This window comes from Mus caroli, unplaced genomic scaffold (assembly GCF_978045245.1).
Source record: "Mus caroli unplaced genomic scaffold, Mus_caroli_1 scaffold_8, whole genome shotgun sequence".
Taxonomy (NCBI): Eukaryota; Metazoa; Chordata; class Mammalia; order Rodentia; family Muridae; genus Mus; species Mus caroli.
Genome location: NW_028227263.1, coordinates 141,446,967 through 141,462,641, shown reverse-complemented (window position 1 = coordinate 141,462,641; position 15,675 = coordinate 141,446,967). Strand labels below are relative to the sequence as shown.

Here is a 15,675-nt window from a genome sequence, read left to right as displayed (position 1 = left end):
AGCATAGTGGGGCTGCAGAACCATAGGAGGAAACCAGAACTTATACCCAGCTACTCTCAGTGGTCATCCCCCTGCAGGATATGCTTCTGGAGCTATGCACAGTCCTGCTTCTCATAGTCCCTGATCCTCTTGGAAGCTGTTGTTAACTCTGGGATCACAAGAGCCCTTTTAGGTGCCATTGTCCAAAACATTTAATTACAAAAAGGAACGGCTACAGGGACACAGGAGCTCAAGGTAGAGCTTAGTGCTAAGGACAGTAGGGACAAGAGCCCAGCACCCACCTCGGCAAGGAGGCTGGGCTTCCCCTACCCCCCTCCAGCTGAGATGGGACATCAATGGTCACCTGTCCAAGGAGCTGGGGGCAGAGCGCATCCCATGCAGTGTGGCCTGGACATCCGCAACACTAACCAAGGCCTGGCAGGGGGCTGTGGAGAAAGAGATGGACCATATCTCAGCTGCCACCTTCCAGCAAGCTGAGACATGGCTGTGCCGTCTTCATACATGTGGGCCTGAGGCAGAGTCCAGAGCCCTTATGGGAAAGGTATGGCTTAGCTCACCCAAGGGCTCTGCTACTTTGCTGCTATCTGTGACTTCCTGAGGTGCTGAGGGGTGTGTGGGGTCCTGAGACCTAGAAGGTAAAAGAGGAGCTTGAAAGAATGCCTGTGGTCAACTCCCAAGCCTAAGAGACACAGGAGAGCCTCCCAGACCAGATGCCAGAGCAATACCCGCCTGCCCTGCCCTGTCCATTCACACCTGAGCTGTGGGGAATCATGGGCTGGAGGGCTGGATGGGATCTGGATAGAGGACATGTCTGCCTCCTTAGAAACTGGGGGACCTGTTGGGGCATCCATAGGCACTGTGTCAAAGGTAGCAGTCCAACTCGGGCCTGTGGCAGAGGTGAGAGAACATGGACAAAAGGTGAGCTCCAAACAGTCAGAAACTCCATGTACTCCTGAACACAAGTCATCCAACACTCACCAGGCGGCTGAGTGCTGGGGCTGGGGAAGGAGGAAGGGCTGGTTCTTCCACAGGCTGCCTGGTCAGCCCCCTCCTCCTCCTCCTCGTCCTCCTCCTCATCGTCCTCCTCCTCGCTGTCTGTGCTTCCTCCACTCCTGCACAGACACCAACTCATTAGGTGATCATGTAGGGACAGCCTATGATCTGCTTCCCCAACCACGGGCCAGGACCACAGAGATGGAGAGCAAAGGCCTCCAGGGAGGTCTAGTAAGCCCAGGAATGTGGGTGCTGGAGAAGCAGCCAGCCAGCAGAGTCTCAGTCACTTGAGAACTAGACTCAGCGACTACAACAAGAGATGAGGCACCAACTCTCAAGTCACCGGCCACCCGTAACATCAAACACACACAAGCCTTTCAAGAATAGCATTGAGATGTTTAGAATCTGGGACTTAGGCAATTGTGTGGGTGACTTTCTTAACCCAGCTCTGTGAGGTTTTGGAAACTCATTAGAATGAAGTAAAGAAAGGAAGAATATAAGAACACAAAAAGCATAAAGAGGGTGTGGTGGTGCACGCCTATAACCCCAGCACTCAGGATGGTCAGAAGCTCAAGGTTATCCTCAGATACATAGCAACTTCAAGCCAGCCTGGGCTACACGATAGTATGTCTCAACAAAACAACACAACAAAAACCTTGAGAAAAAAAAGAGAAAGAGACAGAGGGATTTCTTTAAAAAACTACTACTAGTTGTGCTATATTCTATAGGGCAGCTCTATCACACCTGGGCATATATGAAGAATCTAATGAAAATAAAGCAAAGACAAAAAAAAAAAAGGGGGGGGGCAAAGACACAAGCACAAGCATGATTATTACGGCACCATTTCCAATCTGTTACAGCATCAGCCTCAGCGTCCATCAACAGAGCACTAGACAAAATGGGACCTATACACAAAAAGTCTGAGTTTTATTCAGCCATAAAGTATGAAATTACGTCATCTGCAGGATAACATGTTAAGGGAAAAAAGCAATAGTTTAAAAAAAAAATTAAAAAGGGCAGTTAGTTGGCAAGAGGGAAGAAAGAAGAAGAGAATAATAACATACATTAAAATGTCGTTTTACAAAATCTACCATTTTGTACAATAAATCTATCCCAACTTAAGTGTGTGTATGTATGCACCAGCAAGATGGCTCAGCAGTTAGTCACTTGCCACCAAGTCTGACCACCTACAGGCTGTCTAAGCCAGGGGTTGTGGCACACAGCTGTAATCCCTGCCTCAAAACATTTTAGTGACACGAATTTCAGACACAGGACCCACTCTATATTGGGTTCCTTATACTGTATGATTATAAAGAGTGGGGAAAGATACAAAAGTGATTCATGTAAAGATGTCAGGACGCTGCTGCCCATGGCAGGAGGGACAGCAGCCACGTGGGGGCACAGAGGGCTCAGGTCCTGCTCCGAGCTCTAGATGCTGTGTGCTTCCATTTTACTGCAAACCTACGGTATACACACATTTACCTGCATGCACACTATACAAATACAAAATTAACATACATAACTGCTTTTCAATCAAGTTATGAGGCAGAAGCTTAGAGCTCCAGTCATACATAAAGTGTTTATCTCAGCAAAAGTTTTAACATGAAATAATTTGATCACACTATCAGACAAAAAAAGAAAAGAAACAAAGAAAAAGACTTATCTATACAAAGCTGATGAACAATATAATTGAGAGAGGTTTCTTCTCTTTTTTTTTTTTGTTTTTGTTTTTGTTTTTCAAGACAGGGTTTCTCTGTGTAGCCTTGGCTATCCTAGAACTCACTTTGTAGACCAGGCTGGCCTCGGACTCCCGAGTGCTGGGATTAAAGGCGTGCGCCACCATGCCTGGCTTCTTCTCTCATTTCAGAAAGAGGAAGGGAAATCTGTGTGGCATCATTTGAACTCAGGAGCACAGTTTAGTGATGTAGACCTCTTCATTTAGTGCCTATCTTGATTCATATGAACTGGGTTTCTACCACTTATGACTGAAAACACCCAACTAACATACAACATTCTCATTTTTCTCATTCACTTCATTTCAGCCCAACATATTTACATACCTCTGCACTTAGTGCGTGAGTGTGTGCCCTTGTCCACATGCTTCTGTTTAAGTGCACACACATCTCCAAGCACTGGGAACTTAAGAGGTAGGTGGGCAGACAGAAACTCACCGCACACCAGGGGGCTGGCTTGCCTGGGACGCTCTCACTGGCTGGCTGCTCTGCCAGGCACCATACTCTCCATCTGACTCTGCTGAGCCTTGGCCCTCCTCCTCTTCCTCTTCTTCCTCATCATCAAACTGCTGGATCCGGTCCTTGTAGCATATCTCAAGCAGGTTGGCATTGGGCTGCAGAGGAGGACAGGAGGATGGGCTATATTGCTTGTGACTCCTCCCCTCCCCACAGTCAAGACAGGAAGCACTCACATTTTCATCGTCAGCATTTAGGGAGAAGGTAATGTTGGCAGTCTTGTCAAATGGTGCACTGGAAGAAAAGGAAAAAATGAAGTGGGACATAATTCTCACCTCCTTTGCTTGCTCACATGACACACAGCAACCCTTATTACTATGCAAATTCACCTCCTCCCTAAGATGTTATAACATCAAACCCAGTGTTCACAGAACTCTAAGGGCACGATAAGAAGGAAGTGAGAGTCGGGCGTGGTGGCGCACGCCTTTAATCCCAGCACTTGGGAGGCAGAGGCAGGCGGATTTCTGAGTTCGAGGCCAGCCTGGTCTACAGAGTGAGTTCCAGGACAGCCAGGGCTACACAGAGAAACCCTGTCTCGAAAAACCAAAAAAAAAAAAAAAAAAAAAAAAAAGAAGGAAGTGAATCCCAACAAGCAACTCAAAGAATCAGATGCAGATATTTGCACCCAACCAACAGGGGACAGAAGCAGCTGACCTCTGTTGTTAAATTATGAAAGGCTAAAAGAATTTGAGGAGAAGGGCGATCCTATAGGAGAACCAGCAGGGCAATCCTATAGGAGAACCAGCAGTCTTAATTAATCTGGACTCCAAGATCTTTCAAACACTGGACCACTAAACAGACAGCATACACCAGCTGATATGAGGCCCCCAACACACATACAGTAGAGGACTTCCAGGTCTGTGTTCATTCAGAGATGATGCACCTAACCCTCAAGAGACTGCAGGCCCCAGGGAGTTTAGAGGTCAAGTGGGATGGGAGGGTGGGGGCATCCATGTGGAGACAGGGTGGGTGGGGAGGAGGTGTGGGATGTGGAGCAGTTGGAGGGTGGGAGGGAAGGGGCAGAAATGGAATATGGAATATAAAAAATGAATTACAGATAAAATTAAATTAAAAAAAAAAGGAGGAAGAGAGTAAGTCACCTATCATATACATTCCCAACACATTCCACTTGGTTCTTACAATCACACTAAAGGGCAGTGTCCTCATCTCCTCCCTAAATATAAAAACCTCTTGGACTGGAGAGGTAGCTCGGTGGTCAAGAGCATCTGCTGCTCTTGTAGACCTGGACTCAGTTCCAGGCAACCACATGGTGGTTCATGACCACTCGTAACTCCAATTCCTGGGGATTCTACACCCTCTTCTGGCTTCCCAGGCACTGCAATACATACATATATACAGGCAAAGTCAAACACATAAAATTAAAATAAATCTTAAGACAAAACCAACAAAAACAGGAGCTGGAGAGATGGCTTAGCAGTTAAGAGCACTTCCAGAGGTCCTGAGTTCAATTCCCAGCAACCACATGGTAGCTCACAACCATCTGTAGTGGAATCCAATGCCCTCTTCTGGTGTGTCTGAAGACAGCTACAGTGTACTCATATACACAAAATAAATAAATATATCTTTTTTTAAAAAAACTAAGGAAGCAATTTACCTTGAAGGGTGTTTTCAAGGACTCAGAATTACAATCTAGGTAAGATTTTATTCATCCATCCATGGTTCCTGCTAACAAGAACTTGGGCTGTGCCCATTTGTTCATAAACATCATACAACAAAAATTACCATAAAGCATTAACAAGACACTTCCTATTCTGACACCACTCTCTGTGAGGGGTCCTAATTACCAGTACCATTTACTGCTAACAGGAAATGCAGGGGGACCAATCACTTCCTATCAGGGTTTGTGGCCTTTAGTTTGTGGCCACCATTCTCTTCCTTGTCGTTAGTGAGAACAAAAGTGCTAGAGGGAAAGAAATGGCCAGGTATCCTCCTGGAAAATATATAACACTAAGTGCCAATGAGGCAACTGCTTCAAGGAGTACAGGTACAGGTACAGGTACAGGTACAGGTGTACAGGTACAGGTACAGGTACAGGTACAGGTACAGGTACAGGTACAGGTACAGGTACAGGTACAGGTACAGGTATAGGTATAGGCTGCAGTAGCTGACACACAACCCCTGACCTTGAGAAGTCTGTACTATGGCACTCAAGTGTTAAATATGGGAATAACCAGCCACTTTTGGAGATGGCTTGCTATGTGCCAACTGTGAGGTGCTCCTTACAGGCAGTGCCTTCTGGGTAGTTCAGGCAGTTAAGTTTTTTTACTATAATTATTATTTTATGTATTTTATGTATGAGTGTTCTTTTCTCATGCATATAAGAAGACAGAATCATGCCAGGCAATGGTGGCGCACACCTTTAATCCCAGCACGGCAGAAGCAGAGGCAGGCGGATTTCTGAGCTCGAGGCCAGCCTGGTCTACAAAGTGAGTTCCAGGACAGCCAGGGGCTACACAGAGAAACTCAGTCTCAAAAAAACAAAAAAAAAAAAAAAAAAAGGAAGAAGAAGACAGAATTATAACCCATCACAGGTGGTTGGTTGCTGGGAACTAAACTCAGGACCTGTGGAAGAACACCCAGTGTTCCTAACCGATAAGCCATCTCTCTACCCCTGACAGTAAAATCTTATTGGGATCCCACTGCAGAGAGCCTCAAAATCCAGCAATCTGACCACTGTGTTCTACTTTTCCCAGAGACATCAAGACTTCATCACGACCAGGTCATCTCTCCCTGAGGTATCATCCCTACACCATATACCATACACTATGCTCATCATCCTTGCCATGAAAAATGTTGGTGTCCCACCCTCATGACCTTCCCTGTGGAAGGGAAGATGACTACAGACTGGGTTAGGTTAGAGGAAGAGGGAAGCACACAATGCCACAGCTGGGTAAACCCAAAAAGATGAACATCCTTCCACCAGCCGAGCAAGATGCCCAAAAGAAGGCCAAGGGGAAGAAGGTGGCCCCGGCCCCCGCCGTCGTCAAGAAGCAGGAGGCCAAGAAGGTGGTCAACCCTCTGTTTGAGAAGAGGCCCAAGAACTCAGCATTGGACAGGACATCCAGCCCAAAAGAGATTTAACGCGCTTCGTCAAATGGCCCCGCTACATCAGGCTGCAGCGGCAAAGAGCCATCCTCTACAAGCGGCTCAATGTCCCTCCTGCCATTAACCAGGTCACCCAGGCCCTGGACAGGCAGACAGCTACTCAGCTGCTTAAGCTTGCCCACAGGTACAGGCCAGAGACAAAGCAAGAGAAGAAGCAAAGGCTACTGGCCCATGCTGAGAAGAAAGCTGCTGGCAAAGGGGACATCCCAACTAAGAGACCTCCTGTCCTCCGAGCAGGAGTCAATACAGTCACCACCTTGGTGGAGAACAAGAAGGCTCATGAAGAAGGTGATGGCCCATGACGTAGACCCCATTGAGCTGGTGGTTTTCCTGCCTTCCCTGTGTCGAAAGATGGGGGTGCCCTACTGCATCATCAAGGGAAAGGCCAGGCTGGGGCACCTGGTCCACAGGAAGACATGCACCACTGTTGTCCTCACACAGGTTAACTCGGAAGACAAGGGTGCTCTGGTTAAGCTGGTGGAAGCTATTAGGACCAATTATAATGACAGATATGATGAGATCTGTCACCACCGGCGAGGCAACATCCTGGGTCCTAAGTCTGGGGCTCGCATTGCCAAGCTGGAAAAGGCAAAGGCTAAAGAACTTGCCACTAATTTGTGTTAAATGTACACTACGTTTTCTGTACATAAATATAACTACAAAATTTAAAAAAAAAAAAAAAAAAGAAAAGGCACAAGGCATATACCATCAGGAGGTTAAACACCACTGTGACCTCACAGAGGAACACACACAGGAAGGTACAGCACAAGCTGTCAGAAAGCAGAGTCTTAACTTCGTATGAGGAACACTTACTTCACACTTTCTTCCTGCTCCCCAAATTCCTCATCATTAAAGCCAAAGTGGTCAATGAAGGCTGAGGTCATGCGTTGCATCTGGAAGTCCATGAAGGCCTACAAGAGGCATGGGGGTCAGGGATGGGAGGGGGCTGCCTTTCCCCACTCCTCCCTCCTCCACAAGCCCACGTCTACCTGTTGCAATACAGCCTCCTCAGGGAAGTTGAACTCCTTGAGTCGGTCGTCCTCATCGTCACTGGAAGAGTGCAGGTGGTGAGTGTTTACCTAGGGATAGGATGGTGGGGGTAGTCAGGACCTGCTGAAACCCCCAGACAAGACAAGGCAAGAAGCTCTAGGAAGGAGGGGCATGAGCCACATTCCAGGTCAGGCCTCACCAGATCCACTGTGTTCTTCTTGTTGGTCTCGGCCAGGGGTCCTGACACAAATGCTTCCCATCGCTGCTGCTGCTCCTCTGGCAGCTCTGAGCACATGGATAGGGAAGAGTGTGAGGGGAGAACCTCAGCTTCCAACACCTACCTCTGCAAGCTGCAGTTTCAGTCAGCCCCGTGCCTCACCCTTTAGCAGTTGTCCCAGTTGTTCAGCATTGGGCCCCTGTTCTGCATTCTGCACCACAGCATTGGCCACCCGAGTCAGGTGGCCCATGTAGCCTTTCCTTGGGCCCCCTCCAGACCTGATTGAGAGTGGAGGTCAGTGCTGGGTGACAGGCTAGATGCCTGGGCTATCCAGGCCCCCAACCCATCCTCCCACTGTCTGTCCTATCTGTCCCCACAGGAAGGGTGCAAGTACTGACTGCACACGGTCGTTCTCCTCCCAGGATGCCAGAATGCGCTCCACCAGGCGGCAGTGCTGAAGGAGCTGCAGGAGAGCAAAGAGGACTTAGCTTGGGGATCTCTACACTCCAGAGCCCAGCAGATGGGGAAGAGGCCTTAACTCAGCAAACACAGTTCACCAGAGCCTCAGCCTGTGAGCAGAGGAAGGAAAAGGAGGAGCCAGCGTCTCCAGCTTGCTTTAATTCTGGATTTCTCTTTTTCCTTTTCTGATACAAGGTCTCAGGCAGGCTAGCCCCAAACTCTTTATGTAACCTCCCAAGTGCATCACCACACATGCTTTTTTACACTGTGCTGGGGACAATGGGGAACTTCATGCATGCTAGGTACTACCTAGCCAAGTGAGTTACATCCCAAGCCCTAATTTTGTTTTCTCTGAGACTATGTAGCTAAGCTAGACTCAAAAAGTTGAGATCCTCCACTCTGGAGCTAGCATTAAGGTGTGCTAGCGTGCATTTTGACTTCTCACATAGAGTATACAGAGCCCCTCATTTGCTCAGAAAAATGTCCCTAGTTTCCCACTCTCTACTGCCAAGTCATGCATTCACTGGCCCTCAGGAGACACCAACTTCTCCCCAGCTGTATATACCACAGCCATCCCAGGTACTGATGTTGCCCAATCGACAAGAGTAAAAGGAGGAGACAGTGGCCTCAGGCACCAAGTCCTCAGCGGAAGGGGAACAGGAGTCCTAGCTTACATGTTTCACGATAGGGTTTGGGACAGGTGTCTCAGAGCTGCTGTCTGGAGGGGGCCCGGAACTCAGCATTGCGCTCACACACACTTCCACTTGAGCATGCAGGAAGTTGTTGAATACATAGTGGAAGAAGAGGTCCTAAGGGAGTGAGGACACAGGCTGATTTTAAAAGTGCTCTGCACACATCTCTGTTTCCCTGGCCCCTGATCCCATCCCTTGTACCAGTAAGGTGTTGGGCACATCCAGCACCAGAAGCTCCTGTGTCAAGGCAGCGGCGTTGGTACTCAGGGCACTGGCCAGGAGCTTAACCACATGTAACCTTGTGTTACCCAGTGGTGGTGCCAGACTGCCCCACGTCATCTGCAGAGGCTCCAGCTACAGGAACAAAGAAAAGAAGGCTTAGTGCTCACGGGGTACTTTCTTTTCCACCCCAACTTCCCGCTAGAATCACAACAACCCATGTCTCCCACCTTGGGAGGCTCAAGCAGGAGCTGATGGAAGCGATCAAGCCGGGGACGCAGGGCATGCAAGGCACCCATACTAGACAGTGCATTATCCAGGGCTCCCTGAGCCAGGAGCTCCAACTGCCCATCCACACTGCTAAAAAAGTTGTTCATGGTCACAGAGTCAGACCTGTGAAGGAGAGCAGTGTGAAGGCAGAGTGAGCCACAGAGGCTACAAAAATGAGCCAGAAGAATACCTTGTGCCCTGAACATCCAGAGCCTTCTAACAGGTCAGAAAAGAAGAGTAGAGGACAGGCCTGACTGGAGAAGAACCATCTCTCTTACTAGCCATAGTTTTGAACAATGGCCATTCAGTCCTTGAGGCCCTGAGGGACTATAGGTGCAGGGAGGGGCAGTAAGCCACCTTAGACTGGTATACCTCACCTTGGCCTCCTAGGTTCCAGGAGGGTGAGCAACACCTGGATCCCACTGACAATGACAGACTGGCACTGCTCTCCCTCAAACATGTTACTGAGGAGCTGCTCGATGGTCTCCTGCCTGGGGAAGAGGAGTCAAAGTGAAGGGGCCACGGACCAGGATTCCCCCAGGACAGCTCCCACCCCAGGCATCAGTACTGATCCTGCAAACCCACTTCTCCAAGGTGGCCAACAGCTGGTCTGGCTCCGGGCTGTCCTGGCCTTGGATCATCTGCTCGCGGCTTAGGCGGATGATGTCACACAGGGACTGAGATGCATTGGAATGTTGCTGGGGAAGCAGAAACAAGTGAGTATGCACAAGTTAACCATCTGCTCCCAGCCTCTTCCAGACAGACAAATAGTAGTCACACGGACACAGGATACACACTATAATGAGAAAGCTCGTACCCAAAACCTCAAGAAAAGAGACATTCATGTATGCACATGCAATACCGCTCAATCACACACTCAACAACTGCTGAATAGAAAGCAAAAGCAAGCTGGGCAGTAGTGGCACACGCCTTTAATCCCAGCACTAGGGAGGCAGAGGCAGGCAGATTTCTGAGTTCAAGGCCAGCCTGGACTACAGAATGAGTTCCAGGACAGCCAGGGCTACACAGAGAAACCCTGTCTCGAAAAAAAAAAAAAAAAAAAAAAAGAAAGCAAAAGCAAAGCTCAGCCCACCCACACTGGGATAGTTGCTATTCAGCCATGAAAAGGATAAGGCATTGAGCCATGCTACAGTACAAGAGTTTCATGTAACCCAGGCTATCGTGTAGCTTAGCCTTTGCTAAGAAGCAAAGGAGGATACTTAACTTCGCACTCGCTGCCTCAAGTTCCAGAGAACTGAGATTATAGGTGTGAGCCACTCACTATGCCTGGTCTATGTGGTCCCAGGGCTTCATGAATCCCAAGAAAGCACTCTAAAACCTGAGCCATACTGTCAGCTCCCCTCCCCATCTTTTAAAGCATAAAAGGACTGTAGAACATAATCTGAAGAGGAGGAGGTTTGGAGATGTCAGCCAGCACTCACATTGTCATCTTTTGATGGGTGAATCTGCTCAATTAGCCGCTGGACAATCTTCTCTTCGTTGAGCCACTGACAGAAGAAAACAGTAAGTTCCTAAAGCAAATGCCAGCCCGTCCCACTCCACCGAGCACTTCCTGAGTAAGCTCCTCACATTGAAGACATCCTGCCGCAGCTGAGGCCGCTCCACACAAGTAAGCAGACGCAGCAGGAGATCCATGATGGCTGAGGTACCAATGTGCCGCAGCAACAGGTCCACAAAGTCATCTTTCTTGCGCAGGAAGGACACAAGCTGGGGGCACAGGCTGTGTCATAGCATAGGGTCCTGACACCCCCCCCCCAACTCCTCCCCCACATGTTGAGAGTCAGTAGGCACCTGGTCTGTCTTGCGATTGATAAGAATGCCCATGACTTTGCTGAAAAAGCTAGCAAGCAGCGGGTTGAGGCTGTCACCACTCTGCAGGAAGCCATAGAGTCGGTTCAGGAGGGACTCATCTGCACCCAGGGCATCGTTGATCTGGGGCACATCAGAGGTCAGGATTTCACAGGCTACACTAGGGTACCTAGGAAGTGAGTACAAGGTAGGTTTGAGTGCAGAGAGAAAGTGGAAGCACTGCCTTCATTCCCCACATCCAGCATTAGGCTCAGGGGTTCCTGCGTCCAGGAAGGGAAACCAAAGAGAAATAAAACCCCCATTCAATTTCTGAGCCCTCCTCAGGCTTCCTAAGAACCCACTGAGAGGCCACAATTGACTAACGGCACTTGTTGTTCTTGCAGAGGACCTGGATTTGATGCATAGCTCTTACAAGGTGGCTCACAAGCAACTGCAACTCCAGTCCCAGGGGATCCATCATCCTTTTCTGGCCTCCATCAGGAGCAAGTACTCATCATACCCATCTGCTAGTATGCAGCCAAACACCGTACACAAAAAATATATTTGAAAAATAAAAAACAGCCAGGCCTGGCATCCCACACCTTTTATCCCAGCATTCAGGAGGCAAAGGTAGAGGTTCTTTGTGAGTTCAATGCTAGCCTGGTCTATATAGTGAGTTCCAGGACAGTCAGGGCTACATTGAGAAACCCTGTCTCAAAACAAACAAAAAACCCACTGGGGCTCCCACCACCACAAAATGACATCTGACTTGAACTCAGTCCTAAAACTCAAACATTTCCTGCTCCCTCCCATCACTAACTCCTATCTCCTCTAATGCCATGCCCAGTCCCACATGCTGCTCCATCCAGCTCAGGCCTCTCCTCAGCATCCTAGCCCTGACATTATCTTTCTAACCCTCCAACCTTTGCTCCTGTCCTCAAACACCCTTGGGTACTTAACATTCCAGAAGCTTCACTACTCAGGACATCACCTAAGGCCCTAGGAGACCACAGCTATTCCAAGTCTAGCCCAAAACCTTGAGGCCTGTGCCAAGGGCCCCCAACACCTAGAAAACAGACTCCTTAATCAGGGCAGAGACGCCCAGAGCCAGCAAGGCTGCTTTACTGTCAGCTCTCTATGCCGAGTCTAGATCACAGTCCATTGGGTGCAGGTTAGTGAGGGTTGATGGGTAGAAAGGGAAGAGCAGAGAAGACATCCGGTGGGACAAGCTGGCAAATGACAGACTCACTCTGTCCTCCACAAGTGCTATCAGAGGCAGCAAGACCAAACAGGCCGTGACTCTACAGCCAACACTGCTTTACTGAGTCCCCACTGTAACAGGAAGACTGAGGAGCAACCATCATTATCTGTGTGGCTCAAGGTTTCCAGGATGGGAAAACAAGAAGGCAGGGAACAGCACAGTGAACAGGAGACACAGGGGATAGGGATGTAAACCCAGGGAAGGACCTGCACCTGAGGAAGAACAGCAAGATGGCAACAACTGCTGGGAGCCCAACAGTGTCCTGTTTGCCTGGTCCTGCCTCACCATTTGGTGCTACACCCTATGCCCCATGCAGGTGGCATATGCTTCCTCCCCATAAAGAGCCTTCATGTACTATGTTAGGGACCAAGAATGGTCAGACAGAAGCAGATACTGCACTCTTAAAGCTCAAAATCCAAAAGAGAAATAAATAATAAAAAATAAAAAAGTCCTTATATGAAAATAAGACAGTCAGGGGCTGGCTGTAGACTACATGGAAGCCCCACAGGCAGCCCCACAACAGTAGGTGGATCAGGAATGCCGTGAGCCGAAGCCAGTCTTGGCAGGATCTTGCTACTCTTAATGAAAAGAAAAAACAGCCACTTTTTCTCAAGGGGTTAAAATCTCCAGAAAATTATTTTGAAAAAAATCCAATGATAAAACTAGGCAAGAGGGGAACAGACTAGTAGCTGCCAACGTTAAGCATGGGTTAAAAAGGAGGTACCGTGTTATGAAGGGAACAGAAAGAATGTGTGGTGATGGATGTGGTCAGGATGTTGCCTATACAGTTAATTAAATGTCTGCACATATGCAAAGGAGTATAAGGTAAAAACAGAAAGCCTTCTTTCAACAGGGACTGAGCAGGTAGCAGGTATGCTCTGTCCATGTCACCATTCCAGTTGGGAAACCAGCGACATATACTTGGGGTCACTCTCAACTACTTCTTATAAACTATGTTCAACTCCACATCATCCTGACAACAATCTTAACTGATTAAAAACATAAGGGCGGTGACTAGTGAGAAGGCCAGCAGTTAAGCACATTTAAAACTTGCAGGGGACCCAGGCTTAGTCACCAGCACCAACATCAGATGGCTCCCAGCCTGTAACTCCATATCCCCTGGGCTCCTTGGAAGCCTATAGGTATGCAGTACACAGAGGCTTACACAGGTGCACATAGGACTGTTGTCAAAACTGAGTACAGAACTCTAAACTGGGTTTCGATCCCCAGCACCAGTGTACATGCTGACTGTGATGGCCTGTGTCTAACGCCAGAGCTAGGGAGGCAGGGACAGGACGATTTCTGGAGCTTCCTTGGGCCAGTGCAGCTGAACTGGCTAACTTCAGACTTAGAAGACCTGGTCTCAAAACATAAGGTGGAAGGACAGGGAGATGGCTCAGCAGGTCAAGGCCAAGCCTGAATTCAAGCACCAGAACTTATATACTTATATGGTGAAAAGAGAAACTGGAGAGACTGACTCTTCCAATTTGTGTCTGAAAACAAACACACACACACACACACAAGGAAGGAGTCAGGCATGGTGAATGCATGCTACAATCTCAGCACTTGGAAGGGAACAGGAAGATCAGGATACTTAACACAGCCAGTTCAAGGTCAGCCTGAGCTATATGAGAACCTATCTAGAAAACAACAAAATGTGCACAAGCCTTTAAACCAAGCACTTAGGAGGCAGACCTCTGTGAATTCAAGGCTAGCCTACAGCAAGTTCTAGGATAGCCAAGGCAAGACAGAGAAATCCTGTCTGAAGAAAAAAAAAAAAAAAAAACCCAAACTGAACAAAAACAAAAGCAAAAACTGAGAACAAACTAGAAAAAAGGCTAACAATAAAATGAAAGCGAGAAAATGCGGCTCCCTGTTGAGGTTTGAAGGGCAAGTGGGACTTATCCCAAGGCCTTATATTTGGTCTATCTAGAGAACCTTATCATACACAATTTTTAAAAGAACTGAACCATGAAGAGTCTTCACTAGGTCAGCTGTGATCCTTTAAAGGGCTTGGCCCTCCCTCCCTGCCTTACTTCCTAGTCCCCCAAGTTCAGTTACTGAGTAGAGGTGAGAGAAGGACTCACTTGTAGCGTAGCCGCTCCTCACCACTGGCTGGGGGCTCCTGGGTAACCCAGGCCACCATGGCCTGCAGGTGGGACGGCTGTAGCAGGAAGTCTAGGAGCTTCCGATTGACAACCTTACACTCCTGCAGCACATCCTCCTCATCCAGCAGCTCAGGTAGGCTCAGGTCCTCCTTCTCCAGCAGTGTGTCCAGGTGAGAGCTTGTGTGCAGATCAAACTTCCAAAACATGGCGCCCTGCAAGCATGGGCATAATCAACTTGTCACACACATCTAGCAACCCCTGCTGAATGAGGCACTGTCACAGTGACCAAGCACAAACACCCCTTCTAGGCCCGACACAGATTCCTCACAAGTCTGCCCTGCACAGGGGCTCCACAGGTATAGCACATAGACTGTGAACAGTATTCAGCCCTGCTAAGGAACCCAGAACCCACCATCTCAGCCTCCAAGCTGCCCCCCCTGTAGTATAAAAAGTCACTGTATCACTCTCAGCTTAAGGCCTGGTGAAGTTCTCAGTGTGCACCATCCAGGGCCTACAAGGAAAAGCTAAGTGGCATGCAGTGACCTTGGCCCATCCCATGAGCCTGTGTCCACTCCACTCTCCTTTATCTGGGCAAGGATACCATTTGAACTTCTAGCTTCAGATTCATTTTATTTGCTGAACAAATTCAAATACTTCCATGACCTCTAGTGCACAGCTGCTGCCCATGCTAGCAAATCACCCAAGGTCTCTGGTGAGGTGTGGGGTGGTGGCAGCCGGGAGAGAGGAAGTATGCTCATCTCGAGGCTGTGGCTGTTGCCTGGACACCACACACACAAACAGAGCCCAACCATACTCATCACCCCACGCCCAGGCCTGGGACAGAGAAGAGGAAAACCTGGGGTGGGGGCTCCGAGAACAGGACAGCCACTAAGCAGGACCCAAAGAAAACACATGATGGTAAACATGTTCAGTTCAGCATGAGAACAAAGTGAGCTATCAAGCCCTGACTCTAGTAGCTAGGTAAGACCAGAATACCCTGGGTACTAACCAGGTGACTGCACTATCCTGAGTCCCTGACCTGCACTAGGCCTTGCTCCTCTCAAGGCAACAACAAAGCTCCATTTTACAAAAATCTAAGTCTAAAAGAGATTGTCAACAGACCCAACCTGTGTACCAGCAACTTACTCAACAACATGCCTGGGTCCACAACTATGGAAGCTGACATCACACAGGATGGGAAGAACTGAACCCCAGTAAACTGAACCCTGAGGCTTCCCAGGCCCTCAGAGGCCATCTGGCCCAAGGATAGTATCTGTGGACC

At 48.7% G+C, this 15,675-nt stretch overlaps 1 protein-coding gene across 4 annotated transcripts in view; it reads right to left on the bottom strand.

Moving 5' to 3' along the window:
- Positions 1-15,675, bottom strand: part of Ppp6r1 (protein phosphatase 6 regulatory subunit 1) — a 31,835-nt gene that overhangs the window by 1,182 nt on the left and 14,978 nt on the right. For all 4 annotated transcript variants that reach the window (XM_021166168.3, XM_085842409.1, XM_021166170.2 and 1 more), the window contains exons 2-21: positions 14,373-14,605; positions 11,028-11,214; positions 10,806-10,943; positions 10,658-10,723; positions 9,801-9,913; positions 9,593-9,706; positions 9,176-9,338; positions 8,928-9,080; positions 8,709-8,843; positions 7,974-8,038; positions 7,738-7,853; positions 7,558-7,643; positions 7,358-7,447; positions 7,182-7,279; positions 3,419-3,476; positions 3,165-3,340; positions 979-1,112; positions 754-886; positions 558-628; positions 344-425 (exon numbers count right to left, since the gene is read on the bottom strand). In XM_021166168.3, coding sequence (XP_021021827.1) covers positions 344-425; positions 558-628; positions 754-886; positions 979-1,112; positions 3,165-3,340; positions 3,419-3,476; positions 7,182-7,279; positions 7,358-7,447; positions 7,558-7,643; positions 7,738-7,853; positions 7,974-8,038; positions 8,709-8,843; positions 8,928-9,080; positions 9,176-9,338; positions 9,593-9,706; positions 9,801-9,913; positions 10,658-10,723; positions 10,806-10,943; positions 11,028-11,214; positions 14,373-14,605 — 2,411 coding nt within the window. The remainder of the gene's footprint in view (positions 1-343; positions 426-557; positions 629-753; positions 887-978; positions 1,113-3,164; positions 3,341-3,418; positions 3,477-7,181; positions 7,280-7,357; positions 7,448-7,557; positions 7,644-7,737; positions 7,854-7,973; positions 8,039-8,708; positions 8,844-8,927; positions 9,081-9,175; positions 9,339-9,592; positions 9,707-9,800; positions 9,914-10,657; positions 10,724-10,805; positions 10,944-11,027; positions 11,215-14,372; positions 14,606-15,675) is intronic.